This window comes from Piliocolobus tephrosceles, chromosome 11 (genome assembly GCF_002776525.5).
Source record: "Piliocolobus tephrosceles isolate RC106 chromosome 11, ASM277652v3, whole genome shotgun sequence".
Taxonomy (NCBI): Eukaryota; Metazoa; Chordata; class Mammalia; order Primates; family Cercopithecidae; genus Piliocolobus; species Piliocolobus tephrosceles.
The window spans coordinates 82,327,350-82,348,641 of NC_045444.1; the positions used below are offsets into that span (position 1 = coordinate 82,327,350).

A 21,292-nucleotide genomic window follows, 5' to 3' on the forward strand; every position below is an offset into this window, starting at 1 on the left:
TTTTAATACAGACGGGGTTTCACTGTGTTAGCCAGGATGGTCTCGATCTCCTGACCTCGTGATCCACCCGCCTCAGCCTCCCAAAGTGCTGAGATTACAAGTGTGAGCCACCACACCTGGTTGATGCATTATTCTTTAAAATAAACTTCCTTTTCTTTATGCTTTAGCTAATCTACTATAAATAAAGACCTTGATGGTAACAGGTAAAATATAATCACTGAAATGATTATAGGTATGAGCTACCATGAATATGAATTGCAAAGTATTATTCCCTCATAGACAACATAGCTGACATAAGCAATACAAAATCATACTTTATATATACCAATGCCACTACTAATTTGGACTTCCCACAGAATTAACCCCATATATACACTTACTACTCTAATGACCTCAAGTGCAGACAGAGGTATATACCTACCAAAATTTACCCTGGGGGCTGTCATTTATCAGATAACGAGGAAATAAGTTGTTCAGAGAAACATTTCCTAAATTTCCCTGAATCCTGACTATATGTTTTCTTTTAACAAATGTTTTTAGAATAGGTTTTGATTTACAGAAAGATTGCAAAGATAAAACAGAGAGTTCTTGTATACCTCACATACAGATTAACATCTTACATTAGTATAGTACATTTGTTATAATTAATAAACCAAATTGATACACTATTATTAGTTAAAATCCATACTTTATCTACAGTTCCTTAGTTTTTACCTAACGTCCGTTATCTGTTCCATGATCCCATACAGGAAACCACATTACATTTAATTGTCATGTCTCCCTCTTGGCTGTGACAGTTTCTCAGGCTCCTCTGGTCTTTGATGACCTTGGGAGTATTAAAGAGTACTGGTAAGGTATCTTGTACAATGTCTCTCGGTTGGGATTTTGTCTAGCATTTTTCTCACGGTTGGAGTAGCATTACGTGTTTGGGAGAAAAAACACAGAGGTAAAGTGCCATCCTCATTGCATCATATCGAGGGTACATATTATCAACATGACTCGTGGCTATTGATGTGGACCTTGATCACCTGACTGCCATAATGTTTGTCAGGTTTCTCTACGGTGAAGTTACTTTGTTCCCCCTCTTTCCATACTATACTATTTGGAAGAAAGTCACTATGCACATTCCATACCTAAGGAGTAGAGAGTTCTGCTGATTGTATGGAAATATTCTGCAAAATAGATTTTTTCTTTTTTAGTGAAACCTTTCACCAACTACAACATAACAGAGTTTCTTTCAGTCTAATTGGGCCAAATGACATTATGTGCCTACCCCAGACCTACAGCAGTTTTGAAGGGCATATTTTCTACTGTTTGCCTTAAACGAATTGATATCTACCTTGAGAGCAGTGATTCTTTTTTTTTTTTAATTTTTTTTTTATTTCAATAGATTTTTGGGGAACAGGTGGTGTTTGGTTATATGAATAAGTTCTTTAGTGGGGATTTCTGAGATTTTGGTGCATCCATCACCTGAGCAGTTTATACTGTATCCAATGTGTAGTCTTCTATCCCTTGCCACCCCCCAACATTTTCCCCCAAGTCCCAAAAGTTCAATGTATCATTCTTAGGCTTTTGCGTCCTCATAGCTGCTTAGCTCCCACATATGACTGAGAATGTAAGATATTTGGTTTTCCATTCCTGAGTTACTTCACTTAGAATAATGGTCTCCAATTCCATCCAGGTTGCTGTGAATATCATTATTTTTTTCCTTTTTATGGTTGAGTAGTATTTCATGGTGTATATGTATACCACATTGGCTTTATCTACTCATTGATTGATGGGCATTTGGGCTGGTTCCACATTTTGCAAAAGAGATTTTTCTACTTTTCTATTCTTCCCCATTTATTTACATATTCAACCATGTATTTATATCAGTATGGATATTTATTTTATACTTTGGTTTATAATCCAATAGCCTTGTATTTATTTTGTTGCTCAAATTATTTCAGCTTTGTGCACTGGGAACTCTTTCAGTTGGCTCCTGGTTTTTTCAACATATCCCCATGACTGGGATTTTTAAGGATTTCTTTAATCTCTGGCAGACACCAAAAGATGCTTCGGACTCCATCTTGCATATTTCCTGCTTAGTGTTAGAATGAGCCATTTCTCTAAAAACCTTGATTCTTTTTATCAAAGAATGGTATTAGAAACCAAGATCTGGGTGCCAGATATGTGTGTTTTTAAATGCTCATTACTAGACCTGGACATGAAGAACTTACAAAATGATACATTTTGAGGGGATTAAAATTGGTAAAGGGAAAGTAACAGAAAACCTCCATACGAAACAAATTAGCTGGGTGTGGTGGCACGTGCCTGTAGTTCCAGCTACTCAGGAGGCTGAGGCAGGAGAATCACTTGAACCCAGGAGGCAGAGGCTGCAGTGAGCGCACCACTGCATTCCAGCCTGGGCAACAGAGTTAGAGTCTGTCTCAAAAACCAAACCAAACCAAAACAAAACAAAAAAACAGAAAACCTCCAGCTCCATTTTTATAGTTCAATGGAAAAATTGGGTAGCTTTTCCCTTTGGGTATTTACTATAATCCAGAAAAAAAGTTAGGGTCATTCATTTTCATGTGATAGGGTTAATGTGTTTGAGAAGGTGGCAAAGGCTAAAAGAGCTCCTTACTTTTATGTAGCACAAGGTTTCTATCTTTCTTTTTTTTTTTTAGCTTTCTATTTTTCCAGCACAATTACTATTTTCATCTCTCAAAAACAGCATACGTATCCTCAGTGCCTCAATAGCAAATTAAAGTAGATACCTAATAATTTATGATACTGACCTGACAAAGTCATGAGTCCAGAAATCCAGCTTCAATAAACCATATGCAGAGTGAACAGATTAAGACATTGTCCCTGTTAACTGAGCTCACAGCTTAACATCCTCTCCCTTGTTTTCCCTCTGATGTCACAGGAAGGAGACAGGTGATGGAGGCAGGAAGCATTTGGACATCAATGTAATGTAATCAAATACAGAGGCATCAAGCCTCCCTCACCCTGGACCTCCTCGTAGGAACCGATGTCATTAGTCCAAGCCATGAGGAGACTGCTTTAGGATAACCAATCATGATAAATGTCTGTTCTATTCAAACTTAAATATCAGTGCTTCCAAAGACTCTTCCCTATATCTTTGAGATCTCAACAAACTCTGGTCCAACAATGAAGGGAGGCAGCTGGAGTTCTGGGGGAGGAAAAGTATTCTCATCCAAACCAGACTTATTATGTAAGGAAATACTTGGAATCCCATGCATACCGGTGATTAGGCTAACAACATTTGCATTCATGTTCAACTGTGCACCTTCATCTTTAAGCCAACTAACACAAGTGAGAAGTCCACTTATGCACATCAGCAATGAAGGGCTCAGGTCTCAGGCAAACTTCTGTACAAATTTTGTCATGTCATAGTGTGTTTGCACATACTACTTTACCTTAATGTAGGCACAGCTGGGAGACTACACAGCAGTGCATGTGACAAGAGCAGAAGTTATCAGTCATTAGCTGGGATGGGCAAAATGTCCAGAGATAGGAAAAAAATTCAGATGGGCTGGAGTGCAGGAGTATTGCTTAGGTCCCAGAGCTAGTCCAACAGTACTAGATGAAAGACAAAGGGCCTGTATTTGAATACTGATTTTGCTATTCCCTAGTTCCATCAGTACAGGCAAATTATTTTATAGTTTGGAGTCACTGTTTCATCCACCGTGTACTGAATGGCTGAATTTGTTTAATATCACTAATATGATTCCATAATCGAATATACTTTTATTCCAAGGCTTGACTGAGAAAGATAGCCTTAAAATGATCCAAATCAACAAGAAACACAGAAAACACAACCAGACAATTGTATGGTATTAAAAAAAATTCCCTCTAGTGGCTGCTGAGTTATGAAGAAGGTGCTGAGACTTGAACCCAGACCTGAAATGAGGAAGAAGAAGGGGTCTGGGAGGGATGACAGCTGGCCTCTTTTAAGGTGATGCATAATAACAGTTATGTCCATTTGGGTGCAATGCTGACACTGTGTAGGAGTCTTCCCAGCTTCATTTCCTAACCCTTATCTCGATGAGCACACTCATGGAAGAGTCATGGAAGGCGGGACATGTTTGTTTATGTTAGGTAGCAATGTTGGTGGTATGCCGCCCTCCCAAGGGAAGAGAAAAATTGGAGGCAGAGAAATAAGAGCCAAGGCCCAAGAGTTACTTCTGTGGAGGCTTCCGGGTAGAACACCAAGATTCTAATTCATGTTTCTGAAACTGAACTTATTTAATAGAGGAAGCACGTTCTACTTAGCCCTGCAGGGCAGAAAATAAGATCACAGATCACAAAGCAATTGCATAAATGCAATTCTTCGTTTTTTTTTTCCTTGCAAAGCCTTACTTTTTCCCTTTAAGAGAAAGAGAGGTCTGGAGAGAAGAAACTAAACTAGGCTTCTGTTCTCAAAAATGATCTAAAGCTACATGTTTTTACTAAAGAATTTCTATGTCAAGTGATTTAAAAGCCAGAGGAGACCTTAAAAAAAAAAAAAAAAAAACCCAAAGGTTTAAGTGTATGAGAACAGTACTTCCTGCCAGAAGGATTTCCTGTTTCAGGCAACCACAGCAATGTGGAGAAACATCCGCCTTGTGGCCACAGCCTATGTTCCACAGGCCACTTCTCTGTTCTACTCACCCTTCCTCCCCAACGAAGGTGACATATAGCTTATTTCTCTGCAGGTCTTTTCTGGAGTAGCCCATAATCTGATTAAAAGCATCTTCTAGTAAGTGATCTCTTCGGATAATTAACCTGTCCATAACGAGACAATTTGGAAAATACAGATTATTACTATACTATTAAAGATAATTTACTTATCTTTCTAGAACATTTCCCTTTGCCACAATTAACTAGGTAAGAAGAATGTTACTTAATGTCATTGCTGTCTGCAATAAAGTACACATTTGTCTTTAACTCTTAACAGCATTAGCAAAAGTTATATGAGAGAATCATTGGTAAATAGAGCACCCTACCTATGATCTGTGAGAACAACTGAAGAATCCTATCTAAATGGTCAAATCAGTTTATCCCAGAAAAAAAATGATCATAAAACACCACCACACACACACACACACACGTTTTGTTAAGTAAAGCAAGAACAACTCTATGAGGCAATGTTTTAAGCCTCAATGCACTTAGACAAGGAATTCAATTATTAAGTGCCCAGCGAGATGACTGTAAGAACAAAGAGGAAAAGAAAAATTCTCAATGTCCTCCAAAGCAGTGGAGTGTCCAATAGTTAATTGTTAAATTAAGTGAATCCTGACAGTCCCTAAGGGAGAGATACAAATGAATGATGTGTGTGGCAGGTTAATCTACTTGTGATGATGACAATTAAAGTCATCCTTCCATAGATACCAATTTGCTCTTCACGTAAACGGTAACAGGCAGAGAGATGATAGGGAGGCTGAATCCATGACAGCTGGATCATCCTAGACCTTTGTAAATTAAGTGTGAGAAAAGTAAAGCTCAGAGAAGTATGGTGTTTGGGCAGGCTGATGATTTCTTAGGGCAATGAAAGTGAAATTTAACCAAGCAAGCCTTCCTGTGGGTGGGGCAGTGAGCCATGGGGCTGCTGTTGGTCTGGTCTCTGGACCGTCTCTCAGGCACCAACGGTCACAGGGGTGCTCCAGTGGAGACCCTCCCTCCTCTGTCCTCTCTCAGTGGCGGAGTGATCTCCAGTGCGGACGTGGGACAGGGTTGAAGGCAGGGAGAGAAAGAAGGGTAAGCAGGGAATGGAAACAATTGTAGGCCAAACAACATGATGATGTTTCGGTTTCCCCATTTGAAGGGAGGAGGCAGATGAAGAAAGGCAGAAACGACATTCATGACATGTTCTGCTGTGGAGTTTGTTTCACAGAACTGAACAGAGCTGAGCACTATTCCTGCACTCAGGTCAGTTCAGGAGACAGAAGCTTGTAGTGAAGGACATTGGGATGGCTTTATAGCTAATGAATATACTATGTACCAACAAAGAGGTACTTTTCAGAAGGAAAAAATAAATCGGCCTTTTATTTTGCCTTTATTTTTACATGAAAAGGCAGTGTCTTCACTGCTTGTTTTAAAATGTTAAGCTTAATCATGTTTCATTCCAGGACTATGTTTTAGATGATCCTATAATTTACAAATGCCGAAATAATTATGCCGACTAAAATGAAGGCTAGTCATCCCAAATCACAATCAATTTCCTAGAGGCCCAACTGCGCCCCCTCCTTTCACCATCTATACATTATGTGGTTTGTGTCGCTTTGACTTACTTTAACTTCCCTGGGCCTTGTCCATATCCTTTAGTCTCTAACTTCCTGTAAAAGTTCCTCAGTTTGGCTTCGAAATCCCGCTTGTAAGGGGCTGGAGCCCGGGCATTGGCACGCTGGGTACCTACAGCAAACCACAGAGAGAGGACAATATGGATTTGTGCATCATCCTTATGTTCATCACATCACCATGGACAAAAGCTATCACAATCAACAAGTCCAATGAGGCAACTGTCTTAACTTCTGCATTTGAAGGATTAACTTCTGCAACTTGAAGGATATAACAAACCTCAACCAGGGTCTTAAGTGACGTCTTCTTTGTGGCATTTTGGTTGAGAATTAAAATCCTGTTTGAATAGTTACAATGGTGCCCATGTGTTTCTCAAGTATGGTTCCCCTTTTCAGTCCAAACTAATATGAGTCAAACAGAGTTACTCATGTCTAGTAGTAACTGTTAGGATGAAATGTCTTTGCTTGCTGCTGAAATGATATAATGGCAATTAGACAGGAAGTTGCAATGGAAAGTACGTGGTATATAAGTAAGTGGCACTAAGAGTGAGGTTTTAATCATTCATTCTAAATTCCTAACCAAAAACTCCTCACAAAACTTCTTCTTCTTCTTTTTTTTGAGATGGAGTCTCACTCTGTCACCCAGCAGGCTGGATTGCAGTGGCGTGATCTTGGCTCACTGCACCCTCTGCCTCCTGGATTCAAGTGATTCTCCTGTTTCAGCCTCCCAAATAGCTGGGATTACAGGTGCCTGCCACCATGCCTGGCTAATGTTTGTATTTTTAATAGAGACAGGGTTTCGCCATGTTGGCCAGGCTGGTCTGGAACTCCTGACCTTAGGTGATCTGCCCACCTCGGCCCCCCAAACTGCTGGGATTATAGGCATGAGCCACTGTGATTGGCCTACAAAACTTCTTTTAGATATGCACTATCACCAAGAATGATTTTAGACACATAATTACATAAATTTCATATTGCAGGGTAAAATCTTAATATAACACATACTTGCAAAAGGCATCTGTCTCTGGGTTGCACAAAGAATAAATAACATTAATATTTATTGGATTCTTTTTTTTTTTTTGACATGGAGTTTTGCTCTTGTTGCCCAGGCTGGAGTGCAATGGCACAATCTCAGCTCACCACAGCCTCTACCTCCCAGGTTCAAGTGATTCTCCAGCCTCAACCTACTGAGTAGCTGGGATAGCAGGCATGTACCACTACGCCTGACTAATTTTGTATTTTTAGTAGGAACAGGGTTTCTCCATGTTGGTCAGGCTGGTCTCGAACTCCTGACCTTAGGTGATCCACCTGCCTCGGCCTCCCAAAGTGCTGGGATTACTGGTGTGAGCCACTGCACCAGACCATTTATTGCATTCTTAACATGTGCCAAGTACTGAGAATATCTAGATTATATAAGGATATTTTATACACTATTCAATGGCAATTATCACTAATAAAATGCAAAAGTAACATTGTTTCTCTTTCTTTCTTTTCTTTTTTTTTTTGACGTGGAGTTTTGCTCTTGTTGCCCAGGCTGGAGTGCAATGGCGTGATCTTGGCTAACCCAACCTCTATCTCCTGGGTTCAAGCGATTCTCCTGCCTCAGCCTCCTGAGTAGCTGGGACTACAGTCTTGCGCCACCACGCCCAGCTAATTTTGTATTTTTAGTAGGGACATGGTTTCACCGTGTCGGTCAGGCTGGTCTCGAACTCCCGACCTCAGGTGATCCACCTCGGCCTCCCAAAGTGCTGGGATTACAGGCATGAGCCACCACACCCAGCCAATTGTTCCTCTTTCCATAGAAAAATCTAGTTTTGTGTCACTGGGTGACTAAGCAGCAGGCTGGGATAGAAAACTGATGATGAATATGGAAATCAGACACACAGCCATGACAAAAACACTGGATATTTCCACTAAATATTTCCCAACTGATGAAAGAAACCAGAAAACAAAAGCTGGGAAGTCTTGTCCATTACATACCATGTAAGTTCATTAAAAATTTCTTTAACAAATGAGTGAACTAAATGGTTGTTATTCCTAGTGAATACTGTGTTAGGTTCACCAATGGATGTCCAAAATGAATAAGGTGGGGTTGCTGGAGTGGAGTGGGGAAACAGAAATAAAATGTCAAACAATTAGAGAATAATTAAGTCCTGAACTAGGTGGTATATAGACTAGAAAGCAGAGGGAGCAAAGCTATACCCCTGGGGCTATACCGAGTCCTATAGATACCCATTGTTTGCCCCATAATCTTTTTTTGAAGATTTTAAATTAATTGCCAACATTTACAAATTAAATTTCAAATTAAAAAATTCCAGATTATTCTCTTGAAAATTATTTGGGAAATCTTGTAACGACTGGCTTGCATGTCCTTGGGGATCCAGCGGGCAGCTGCAGCTACTCTGTTAGATGAGGCATGCTCTCACCACTCTGCCGCAGTCACTCAATGACACGGCTGCCTGTCCCCCAACCCCCGCAAGCATTTGTTAAGATTAGTGTTATACAAAAGTAATAGTAATGTTAGAAAAAAGAAATGAGTATAAGTAGAGATCAAAGTGGAAAAGGCCTTAGGGAGGAAGCTTAATTGGAACCACACCTTGCAAAAGAAGGATAATTTATATTCTATATTGGAATAGAGCAGCAACAGCTGGCATGAGCACTGCATGTGTGTTCAGAAAACGCCGAGAGAACCAAGCTAGCCTAGAGTGGAGGAGGAGTGCTGGGAGTAAATGGGAAATGAAATTGATCAGAAGGGTTGGAGCCAAATTATGATAAGAATTTTAAAAACCTAGCAGAGGAGTTTGGGCATGACGAACTGAACAGTGCCTTTACAGGTTCTTGAGCAGGAGAATAACATACAAGTGGTGTTTTATTTAAGAAATTATTTTTCAGAGTGTGTTGAGTAAATTAACGGTGGGTAAGAGGAAAGAGCCCCAGTTAAGAGTTGTTGCAGTAATTGAAGCCTAAGGGGATAAAGGACTAGACTGGAGTGGGTGACTCAGCGAAATATCTACCACGTGAAATATGCACTGGGAAAAGAGTAGATAAGCAAGGAAGAAGAATGGGAAGCATGATGATAATATAAAGTATATTTACACAATAACAACAGGTATTACTTGTTAAGCGCCTGCTATACATTACAGATGATACACATTACACGGGGATCTTGAGAAATCCTCACAAGTCTATGAAGCGGGTATTACTAGGAGCATCATACACCACTTTGCAACTAAGGAAAATGAAGGTGCAGTTTCCTGTCCAAGTCATATTCTAGTGACAGTAGATTTGGGATTTGAGCCAGGTCTATCTACCTGATGCCATGAAGAGTGTGGGAAGTGATGCAGGTGGACAAGGGCACGTGAAACTTCATACATATTGACTTGGATATGACAGCTGACCAAATGCCCTAGAGACTGAAAAATGCTGGGCTGGAATTGGGGTGAGAGCTCAGGGCCACACGTGTGGATGAGCTGAGTTAGTGTGTTTATGGCACTTTATGCAGTGACTGTTGCACAAGAGATCTCACATAGGTATCAGCTGTTGTTATCTGCATAGAGGTGAACACTAAGGATGGGGAAATGAGTTGAGATTTTAGTAATGAATCTGTACAAAACTGGCTACTGACCAACAGTCTGTCTGGAGATCTGTTTGTATAGTTAGGCAAAGAGCTGAGTTATGTCAGAAAGCAAGCAAATAAGCTTGACTTTAAAGATGTAGGAGGCAGAGGAGACTTCCAGGCAGGGGTTCTCAATCTTGACTGCACATTAGAATCCCTCAGGAAGCTTTTAAAAATTCCAATGTCCAGGCCACACCCAAGACGCATGACATCAAAATGTGTGAAGACCCAGAATGTGGGGTGGGACCCAGGCATGAGTGTTAAACACAGCTGTCCAGATGATTCCAACGTGTAGCTATGGCTGAGAACCACTATTCCCTCATCGGAAGGTCAAACATCACCAATGAAACACATGGGCAGCATCCAGGGACTAACACAGGGCAAATGTTTCCTGTGTACCGAAAGGCATCATTTGCAATACAAAGGAACATTATCTGCATGAACACAAGTCTGCTGTCCTAGATGGATGAGGGATAGGACAGTGCAGTTCAAGTCCACTCAGGGGTGGCACAGTCAAGGTGTCAGTGCTCCAGTCTGAGAAACTGCAGACTAGAAAACCCAGATAGTGCAGAACGCAGCTGTAATGAATCCACTTTCAAGAGCAAAATCATTGACAAGAAAGAGAAAAATGAAGGACAAAGAACTGAATGAAAATCTTTTAAGACACAAAAGAAACATTTTTGTTTTGTTTTGTTTTGTTTTTAGACGGAGTCTCACTCTGTCGCCCAGGCTGGAGTGCAGTGGTGCGATCTCAGCTCACTGCAAGCTCCACCTCCCGGGTTCACGCCATTCTCCTGCCTCAGCCTCCAGAGTAGCTGGGACTACGGGTGCCCGCCACCACGCCCGGCTAATTTTTTTGTATTTTTTTAGTAGAGACGGGGTTTCACCGTGTTAGCTACAATGATCTCGATCTCCTGACCTCGTGATCCACCTGCCGTGGCCTTCTGAAGTGCTGGGATTATAGGCGTGAACCACTGCGCCTGGCCAAGAAACATGTTTTTTAAAGAGCTGATTACTTTGAAACACAGCACAGACAGTAACTACTCCTGTATAATTTGAGATGCTTGAAAGGATGTGAGAAATGCCATAATGCATTCCATCAATATCAATACAGACACAATAAAAATTAGCTCTGATTCTGTTTATACTCTAGGTAAAGGGATTTAATTATAAAAACTCTGAGACAGCAATTGTTAAATGCAAAAATTCTTTTGCTCATAGTTCCATTAGGAAAAAAGTCATTTACACATTACTTCATTTTTAAAATTACAGTAAATTGACCAGGCGCAGTGGCTCACGCCTGTAATCCCAGCACTTTGGGAGGCCGAGGTGGGCAGATCATGAGGTGAGGAGATAGAGACCATCCTGGCCAACATGGTGAAACTCCCGTCTCTACTAAAAATACAAAAATTAGCTGGGTGTGCTTGTAGTCCCAGCTACTTGGGAGGCTGAGGCAGGAGAATCACTTGAATCCAGGAGGCAGAGGTTGCAGCGAGCCGACATTGCACAACTGCACTTCAGCCTGGCAACAGAGCGAGACTACATCTCAAAATAAATAAATAAGTAAAATTACAGTAAATTATGCTGTTGGCCTTTGTCAAATTCTTAATAAAAGTGAGGTATAATTGCCAAGAAATTCCAGAGCAGGAATGATGTTACTTCCACTTTGGAAATACAAAATGTTCTTGGGAGATTGAGGTAATAAAATTGTATGGGAACTACAATTGTAAGTGAAGTTCTAGGTTATAATACTTTATAAGACAGAGGAATTTCATAGTCTTTACAGTTCTAAAGAAAATCAGATACAAAAGATCCATGTTATATCTAGAAAGTGATCAAATGAAGGGCTGACTCCATGGAGAGTCAGCATTTTGCTAATACTGTGCAGGAAAAAATTTCAGTAACAGATACTAGGGATTTTTTGCTTTGTCATTGCAGGCAGGTCTAAAAAACTTCTATATTGTATTACCCTATTTTCATATACTGTTACAAAATTGCATAATCATATACAAACTAAAGAATTCTATCTGACAAAATATTTCAGAATACACTAGAAATAGCTTGGCATCCACCTCCCGGGCAGTCTCAGTCTTTTTTGATTCTGGGTGTGTGACCCAGAACCTGCATTGTTCTGATGACTAGCACTGGTTCTCCACATTGGACAGGGGCTGGATCTTAGCCTGATCCAGCATGGCTCCATGCCTCTGTCCTGGGACAGCTCAGAAGCTTACCTCTTTCCTGGTTCACTTTCAAAAAATCCCTATGACATTTAAAACAAATGCCCTGTGAGTGAATGAAAACAAAACATCAAGCACTACAATAATTTCTGGAAGGCTCTATCTTCTGGAACATAGCTCAACACTGGAACTTAAGAAAAAACACATCCAAATCCCTGGCACAAAGCACAAGCACTGAAGACCTGGCATTTTTGCTTTATTCTCTGAGTAGTAAAAGGCCCTCAGGTCATTTCTTGGAGCTTGCTGATGCTCATGTACATACAATTTATTGAAAATAACTTAATGCTCTGACTTCTCAAACCTTGACAGAGATCTTGGCAGGGAAGTGATTTATTAAAGGGAAATGTAAAGGGTCTGCCAATAGCAGGCACCCTCTGACAGCTCTATGGGTGAGGACAAGGGAGACTAACAACAACAAAAAGTTAAGTCTTTATATTATGATAGAGACAGTGTCTGGGGCTTTCTTTTGGTCTCTGGGATCACAACTTCCCCATCCCTAACCACCCAGGGAGCATCCTTCATTTGTGCAATTTGGTTCCTAGATCATCTTTGTAGGGCTGAGTCAAGGGAAGGGATCAAACACCTTTTCTAAAAACGGGTCTAAAGCTATTTCAGGGACTGTAGGAAAGGTGGGGAAAGGGAGAGGACAGATGAGAGAGACAGAGAGAAAGAGAGAGAGAGATGGAGAGAGAGAGACAGAGAGGAATAGAGTGGGAGGAAGGAAAAAAGGAGAGTGAGCAGAGAAGAGGAATTGTGAAAAGAGGAGAAGATGACATAAACAGCTGGTAAAATGCTAAGACTTTGTGGTGGGAGAGAGAAAACGAAGATTATTAAGGGTACACAATGTGTTGGGAGAAATAATTCCCTCTCACAACCCATCCCCTCAAGACAACCTTTAGTAAAGACCCCCAAGGGTCTTCTGTGCTCTCTGAGTGTTTTACTTCTGTTGAGGGTGACTTTCTGCTGGTGCTAGTTTCCAGGGAGTCCAGCTCTAGTCAAGTAACAAGAGCTCTGCATCATGATTCATGGGCACAATGATTCCCCCAAACCATGAAATATCCTCAATGTGCTGTGTATAGGAAAGTAAAGAGAAATATAATACATTTATGAAAGAGTTTCAGTAAATAGTGGGTTAAACAACTTCTCATACAGTTAAAATCATAGCTTTGGTTACCTGGAAAATCCACATAAGAGAGCACATCTCCAATAATATGAGATAAATTAGGTGTTATTGCATTTAATTTCCTAGAAATGTGCAGCTTATATAAACTTCTGGGTCCCATATTTGGCATAATAAGCCACGTGGTGTTTGGAAAGATCTTTTCCTTCTGGCATCACTGAGGTTGGGATTGGCATTATAATGGTCCTAGAAAAACAAACCTTCACATTCCAAAATTTTGACAAATTTTGGTGAGCACTCTAACAGCTGCAAAAAGCAATGAGTCAAAGTTTCCAAAGCCCCTCTCTCTTCTGCACTTGAAAATACATGTCAATGTGCTTGGAATGAGGAAAAGTGTGGAAAGTTTACCAGGTTCCTAGGAATTCTCAATGAAGATCATTAAAATTTATTACTGTCATAATTTTCACGATATTATTCTCACACCACTAAAAGGGGTGAAATTATAGGAGGATCAGACCACTTCAAAAAATCTGTTTGAAATGTTGCTTTCACAAAACCTTCAGGAATACTGGTAGAAGGAGAAGCTATTTTATTCAAAGAAACAGAAGATTCCTCCAGAGGGGAAATCAGGTTAGGTAGGCCTGCCCTGGTATCATGTGGAATTTGTTATAGTGACTTCCATTGATATCAGGCCATACAACCCAGTTTCAAGATCAAACAAAGCCCACTGAAACAGAGTAGGCCAAAAATATGGAGATGATTCTTCCTGAAAATTAAAACCACCACAAACACTGCTAGCAATTTAGATATATTTGGGTTACACATGTCTTTGGAAAATGTTTAACTCTAAATGTAAGTTTCTAGAATGGATTTGATTGTCACCAAAGATTACTCATGTGCATTTGCGATGCTAAATGAGGAAGTAAACTTAGCCACATTTAGAACGCTCATACAGTCTTGAAAAATGTGTACAGTCTTCAATGCATGCCTTTAAAGGGCACGGAAGGGGCAGCATCTGGCGATCTACCTTTTCTTCAGGGACGACAGGCCACACAAAAGGCCTGGAAAAGGACAGCCTTGACTGGCACAAGCAACAATCCACATGGCTTCACGTCTTTAACCATAAAACATAGGTAAAAGGATGGTCCACTTTAAACCCCAGCATAGCCTCTTACTAAGACAAAGGCCACTCTGAATGATTAAATATCTAAGCAGACAGGTCTGCAAATCAGCGTCTGTTTGTTCCAGTTATTAATGGTTCAAATGTGAACAAACTATACTTCTCAGAATCAAATTTCCAGAAAAAAAAGAAAGAAAAAGTGACACATTAACCTTTATTGGCTACTTGTTATGTTCCAAGCACCAACCAAAGTGTTCTCCAAAAATAATCATGAGAGGTGAGGTAATTATTATTATCCATATTTTACAGAAAAAGAAACCCAGGCTCAGGGAAGGAGGTACCCTGCCCAAAGTCAGATAGCTGCTAAAAGAATGAGGCCAGTTGGGAATTTCATGAAGTTTTCCCCTAAACCTTTAAACCTACCTGTAGTGTCATACACTTTCTTTCAACCTGTGCCATCAAAACAGGTGTCCCTATTTTGTTCCAAAGTTGGCCTGTGTTTCTGCCTTCAGTGTCATGCTGTTCATGAGCCTGCCTTATTCCACAAACCACTTTCCTTCCACTCACTTCCTGTGTCCTCTGCACACGTATGCTCAACTTCCCAACCTAAAATCCCTTCCCTCTCTCTTCTCCTAACTACTGTTCTATTTTGCTTTCTTTTCACCTCCAGATTTCGTGAAAAGAGCATTTGACTTCTGCTTCAGATCCTGTATCATTCTGTCACCAACCAAGATCTGGTTTATAACCTATTACTTCACAGAATCTCTTTGGCAAAGACCATTTATAACATCAAGATTTTCAAATCTAAATGAGGCCTCTTTTCAGATCTTATCCTTTTCAGACGCCCCACCCCCGTTTTGAGACAGGGTCTCACTCTGTTGCCCAGGCTGGAGTGCAGTGGCGTGATCATGGCTCACTGCAGCCTCGACCTTCTGAGCCCAAGCAACCCTCCCACCTCAGCCCCCATGAGTAGCTGGGACTTCCTGAGCTCTTTGAGCATATGGCTCTACTGACCACTCCTCTATGAAACCCGGCTCCCCTGAAAAGACTTTCCTAACTCTATTCAAAATCTGTTGGCTCTCTTTCTTTCACTTGCTCCTCTATCTCAGTTCATCCCTTAAATATTGAGGCTTCTCATGTCATCACCCACTATTTCCTCTCCTTTTCAATGACTTTCTCCCCAATTGCTCTAATCTATACTTTAGGTTTCAGTTGCCACCAGTACACTGAACTCCTTGTTTTCAACCTCCCCTGTGCGCCATGGCTGCCATTTCCAGCTGTCTTTGGGAATCTGCCATTGATGGCCCAAAGATTTCTCAATAAAACTTGTCCAACACCAAACTCATTCAATCTTCCCATTTGAGTCTAACCATTTCCCCTTCTTGGCAGAGGGTGCTACCATCTGCCTGGTATCCTAGGTAGTGAGGGCCTTTGAATCTTCCTTGACTCTTCCCTACCTCTACTCAAAGTCCTGATGTCTCTGCATCCTACATATCCCTTCAATTCGTTCCCTGGTCTCCATCTCCACTGCCTAGTCCAATCTTTCATCATGTTACTCTGGCTAACGAAACAGCCTCTCTGAGAATCTGTCTCTGGTCTCTCATTTTCTAATTTATCCTCCCAATTGCCACCAGACTGACTGATCTTTGAAAAACAGGATATTATTGGTATTCCTCTGCTTATACATTTTCAGTGGCTTCACATGGACTATAGAATAAGGCTGGCTGGTTATGGTGGCTCACACACTTTGGGAGGCCGAGGCGGGCAGATCACTTGAAGTCAGGAGTTTGAGACTGGCCTGGCCAACATGGTGAAACCCAGTCTCTATTAAAAATACAAAAATTTGCTGGGCATGGTGGCATGTGTTTGTAATCCCAGCTACTGGGGAGGCTGAGGCAGGAGAATTGCTTGAACCTGGGAAGCGGAGGTTGCAGTGAGCCAAGATCACACCACTGCACTCCAGCCTGGGTGAAGAAATGAGACTCTGATTCAAAACAACAACAACAAAAATAATAATAATAATAATAACAACAACAATAACAATGCTTCAATGACCAACCAGCCCTAGCCTACCTTTCCAAACTGAGCTTTGAGAACTTCCCTTCCCTTGTATCTATTAACTACACATGTATCTATTTCCTACACTACTTGCATGCTTCTATGGCTTAGCTTATGCTACCTGATATGGTTTTTTTGGATGTTTGTTCCCTCTAAATTTCATGTTTAAACATAATCCCCAGTGTCAAAGGTAGGGCCTTGTAGGGGGTGTTTGGATCATAAGGGCGGATCTCTCATGAATGGCTTAGCACCACTCCCTTGGTGATGAGTGACCTCATAGGAGATCTGATTGTTTAAAGGTGTGCGATACCTCCCCGCTGCTCTCTCTGGCTCCCACTCTCACCATGCGACATGCTGGCTCTACATCACCTTCTGACATGAGTGGAAGTTTCCTGAGGCCCTCAACAGAAGTCAAGCAAATGCTGGCACCATGCTTGCACAGTCTGCAAAACCATAAGCCAATGAAACCTCTTTTCTTTATAAATTACCCAGCCTCAGGTTTTCTTTATACTTACACAAGAATGGCCCAACACATTACTCTCTTTACTAGAATGCCCTTCTTTCTTTGGTCCACCTGGTAAACTCCTATTCATCATCCTTCAAGGATCCACTTCATACTTCCCCAAATACCCCATCCCCAGCCCTGAAAGAATAATTGCTCCCACAGCTGTGTTCTCATACATTTCTTCATTACAGGACTAACTACAGAGCTTCACAGAGTCATTTGTTGACTCACTGCCACACCACGAATTCTTCAAAGGAAGAAACTGTATTATTCATCTCTGTAGTCCTAGAGTCTAATTCAGTGCTTGGATCATAGTTGGATGCTCCATAAATCTGTGTTAAATGAACAAATAAATAGATCTTTTCCTGTTTGCAGTATCCAATCAGGCTGCAGCTTCATTATCATTGCAGTATGTGAAAACACATGTTATATATACCAAAGAACATAGAGCAGCTTAGTGACACATATGGAGTTTGCATTTCTACTGAAATAGTTTTCAATTCTGATAGCTGTTAAAGTGTGAACAATGCATTGCCTATAATAAGGACCTATATACAGCTGATATTCTGTCAACATCATGACTGCCTTCATTTTCAAAGCTTATTTGCCAAGCTGCATTTTCTACCATTTGCTCATCCACCCATTCATCCACCCACTCACTCACTCATTCATGCCTATCTCTTTCAAAAAGAGATTGAATGTACACATTTCAGTTTACCTATCAACATGTTCTATTTGCCAATCCATCTCTGTTCTATCTAATGCAATTAATGAATACTGTAGGGAAGAATGTCCAAGTCTATTGAACTGAATAATTTCAATTCCATATTATTTCTTGAAAGTGGAGACTTTATCTTCATTGTATATCAAAAAAGTTCTCTTCACTAGAACTTTCTAAAGTCAAAAAGCAACCTAATATTTTGTGTCCTGATATTGTATGACATAACATCATGGAAAGTAAATTCTATATCTGAGTATGTCATACCACTAATCCTCCTATTCATTATCTCTTTGTCAAAATGAATCCTCATGGAAATAAGTCACTCTTAAGAGACAGGAAATGCACACATGTATCTATGCTAACACCAAAGATGTACCTGAAGTGTTCCCTTCCTGTCCTGTCTTTAGGGAGAAGAGAACATCTGGCTTGAAGGTTCACTCCTCAGAGAATTCACTGCGAGCAGCAGGTGGACTCACCTGGTGAGTTCTGAGGAGATGACACGGGAGAGCCACGTGGGGACTGACAGTAGCTGGGGTAGAGTAAGGCATGTGGAGGCACATATGACATTATCTCTTCTTCAAATAAGCTGGGGAAAGACAAGAAACAAAATGGGTACTTCAGCCAAAGTAGTGCTGAAAAGCCTAAATCCCAACGGGGTAGAATATTCCATCCAAGATCCGGTTTACATCCCAAAGAGAGCACCTACCCCCTTTCTCTTGCAGGTAATTCTCGGGACAAAATGGCTGGCTGTGGTACTTTTTGTGAACCCTGTGGCTATTTGACTGTGTTCCTACCAACTTTGGACAATGTGATTTTATTTTACTATTTCAATATATAAGTTTGAGTGTACATGTTTGTTTGAAAATCATACTTGGGTTTTCAGATTTGGAAACAGGATTCCAACACAAAATAGAAAATGTTTATTGAGAACTCATCATAAATACACAAAGTATGTTATATATCCTCATTCCAATAAATAAACAATAGGGTCTCAGCCTTCCAAGGGCTTAGGATTTAACTGGATAATTAAAAGCAGAATAAAACAAAACACCTCCTAAATAACTACAATCACAAAATAATTAGCTCCCTTGTTTACCCTGGCTACTATTTTTCAAACGTGAGGATTTGGATCTAGACCATTTAATTGTCTTCTTTCTTCTCCATATTGAAATGTCTGTTTATGATATTCTCCTAAAAGAGAATAACCAGAGACCTGAGCTCTATTCAGCTGTACAAGACAGTGTCAATTTGTACTCCAACAAGTCTGTAGAAACTGCAATGCCACTAAGCCCAGACAATACGAGAGTTCTTATGTATCATTAGGTATTTCAGACTTTTGGACTTTTACAAATCTAATAGCGCGAAATGGTATCTCATGATTTGAAACTACACTTATAATTACTAGCATCTTTCCATGGGTTTATTGGCTATTCACACTTCCATTTCTATGCCTTTTCATATCCTTTATCCATTTTTCTATTGGGTTCTCTTCTTTTAAAGGCCTTCTTTATGTATCCACAATCTGGTTTTCTTTCTTTCTTTTTTTTTTTTTCTGAGACAGAATCTAGCTCTGTTGCAAGGCTGGAGTGCAGTGGCGTGATGTTGGCTCACTGCAACCTCCGCTTCCTGGGTTCAAGTGATTCTCCTGCCTCAGCTTCTCAAGTAGCTGGGACTACAGGTGTGAACCACCATGCTCAGCTAAAAAAAAAAAAAAAATATATATATATATATATATATGCATGTAAAGTTACTTTCCAATAACTTTTTATTCTAGGACATTATTCATGTCCTAGAGCAATACTATCTCTACATTGCAGCTTACTGATAATCAAGTCAATTTGTACCAGGAGTGATTTTCCTTTTTAAGAAATTAGATAAAACATTAAAATAGACACAAAGGCTTCCATTATGTAAGTGACAAGTATGCTGACTGAAGTTTGTAGTCACTAATTCAAATCATTCCAATTTCAAAGTAAAATAAAAAATAAAGGGCTGGGCACTGTGGCTTACACCCTTAATCTTAGCACTTTGGGAGGTTGAGGTGGGCGGATTGTCTGAGCTCAGGAGTTTGTGACCAGCCCGGGCAACACGGTGAAACCCCATCTTTATTAAAATACAAAAACTTAGCCAAGCGTGGTGGCATGCACCTGTAGTCCTAGCTACTCGAGAGGCTGAGGCAGGAGAATTGCTTGAACTCGGGAGGTGGAGGTTGCAGTGAGATGAGATCTCACCACTGCACTTCAGCCTGGGCAACAGAGTGAGACTCCATCTCAAATAAATAAATAAATATATAAAAAATAAAGAATTGAGGACATGAATAAAACCCCCAATTTTTCAATAATCACTAATTGCATTACTTATTAAGCATGTCCATATAATACATTGTGTTGTTTACTATTATTAAAATAATAAACACATGTGATCACCCACATGAAAAGTCTAGAATTTAATGACATCATTTGTATGCAATAATTATAGAACTATTATATGTAAGAAAATTTCTCACACTTCTCCAAAGGCCCATTAGTTTTAGAGAACCTGCTTATTTTCCCAAAGAGGGGAAAATGCAGCCTTGCTCTTTATGTATGAATGAGTTCTGAATTATTTGAATTCAAATACATTTTAATTCTACTACATAACACATAGAAACTCATACAAACGGTGTTATCAAAATATAAATATTCTAAGCTATATTATAATAAATTTAAGACTATACCATCTAAATGTTATTTAACTATAGATAGGTGAGTGATAATTATGACTTCTTTTTTTACTAATTCCAAAAGCAGAATTCTTAGTTTAAAAGAAAAAAACCTTAGTTTTCTATAATGAAGTAAAAGAGCATATCCTGGCCAGAATTCTGTTAACAGAAAGTTAAACTATTTTATCACCAACCAAACCATGATAGAAACATCACACTCTAATATTAATTGACCAGTAGTCTTCCTGACCACCTAGCATACTATATGCAGCTTTCAGAATTGGCTCAATACCACAGGAGAGAGGCCACCCACTAGGTTGAGAAGCTACTCCCACCATAGATCCTATTCAGAGTCAACAGAAGTGAAGTATTATAGAAAGTGAGTACATCCCTTTGAATTATGCTTTGACTACACATAAAGAAAAATAACGTGGCTCATGCCTGTAATCCCAGCACTTTGGGAGGCTGAGGCAGGCGGATGACGAGGTTAGGAGATGGAGACCATCCTGACTAACACAGTGAAACCCCGTCTCTACTAAAAATACAAAAAATTAGCCGGGCGTGGTGGCGGGCGCCTGTAGTCCCAGCTACTTAGGAGGCTGAGGCAGGAGAATGGTGTGAACCCAGGAGGTGGAGCTTGCAGTGAGCTGAGATTGGGCCACTGCACTCCAACCTGGGTGACAGAGTGAGACTCCGCCTCAAAAAAAAAGAAAAGAAAAATAACTTTCTGACAACAATCACGTGGGCAGTCAGAAATATGGCAACAAATAGGGCAACTACGGAATGGAGAATTAGAAATGGTCAGGGTCAAGATCATCATGAATACTTGAATGAGGTTATTAGCACTCAGGGATAAACAAAACCTTGACTGAAAGGCTCAGTATGATGTTCTCTTTAATTCTGTGGAGGTTACAGGGATGAGCGTCCCAA

General features: G+C 40.3%; 1 protein-coding gene across 1 annotated transcript in view; it reads right to left on the bottom strand.

Annotated features, from left to right (window-relative positions):
- Positions 1-21,292, bottom strand: part of HECW2 (HECT, C2 and WW domain containing E3 ubiquitin protein ligase 2) — a 232,228-nt gene that overhangs the window by 35,568 nt on the left and 175,368 nt on the right. Inside the window, exons 18-20 of the mRNA XM_023216573.1 lie at positions 18,138-18,247; positions 6,279-6,399; positions 4,660-4,773 (exon numbers count right to left, since the gene is read on the bottom strand). Coding sequence (XP_023072341.1) covers positions 4,660-4,773; positions 6,279-6,399; positions 18,138-18,247 — 345 coding nt within the window. The remainder of the gene's footprint in view (positions 1-4,659; positions 4,774-6,278; positions 6,400-18,137; positions 18,248-21,292) is intronic.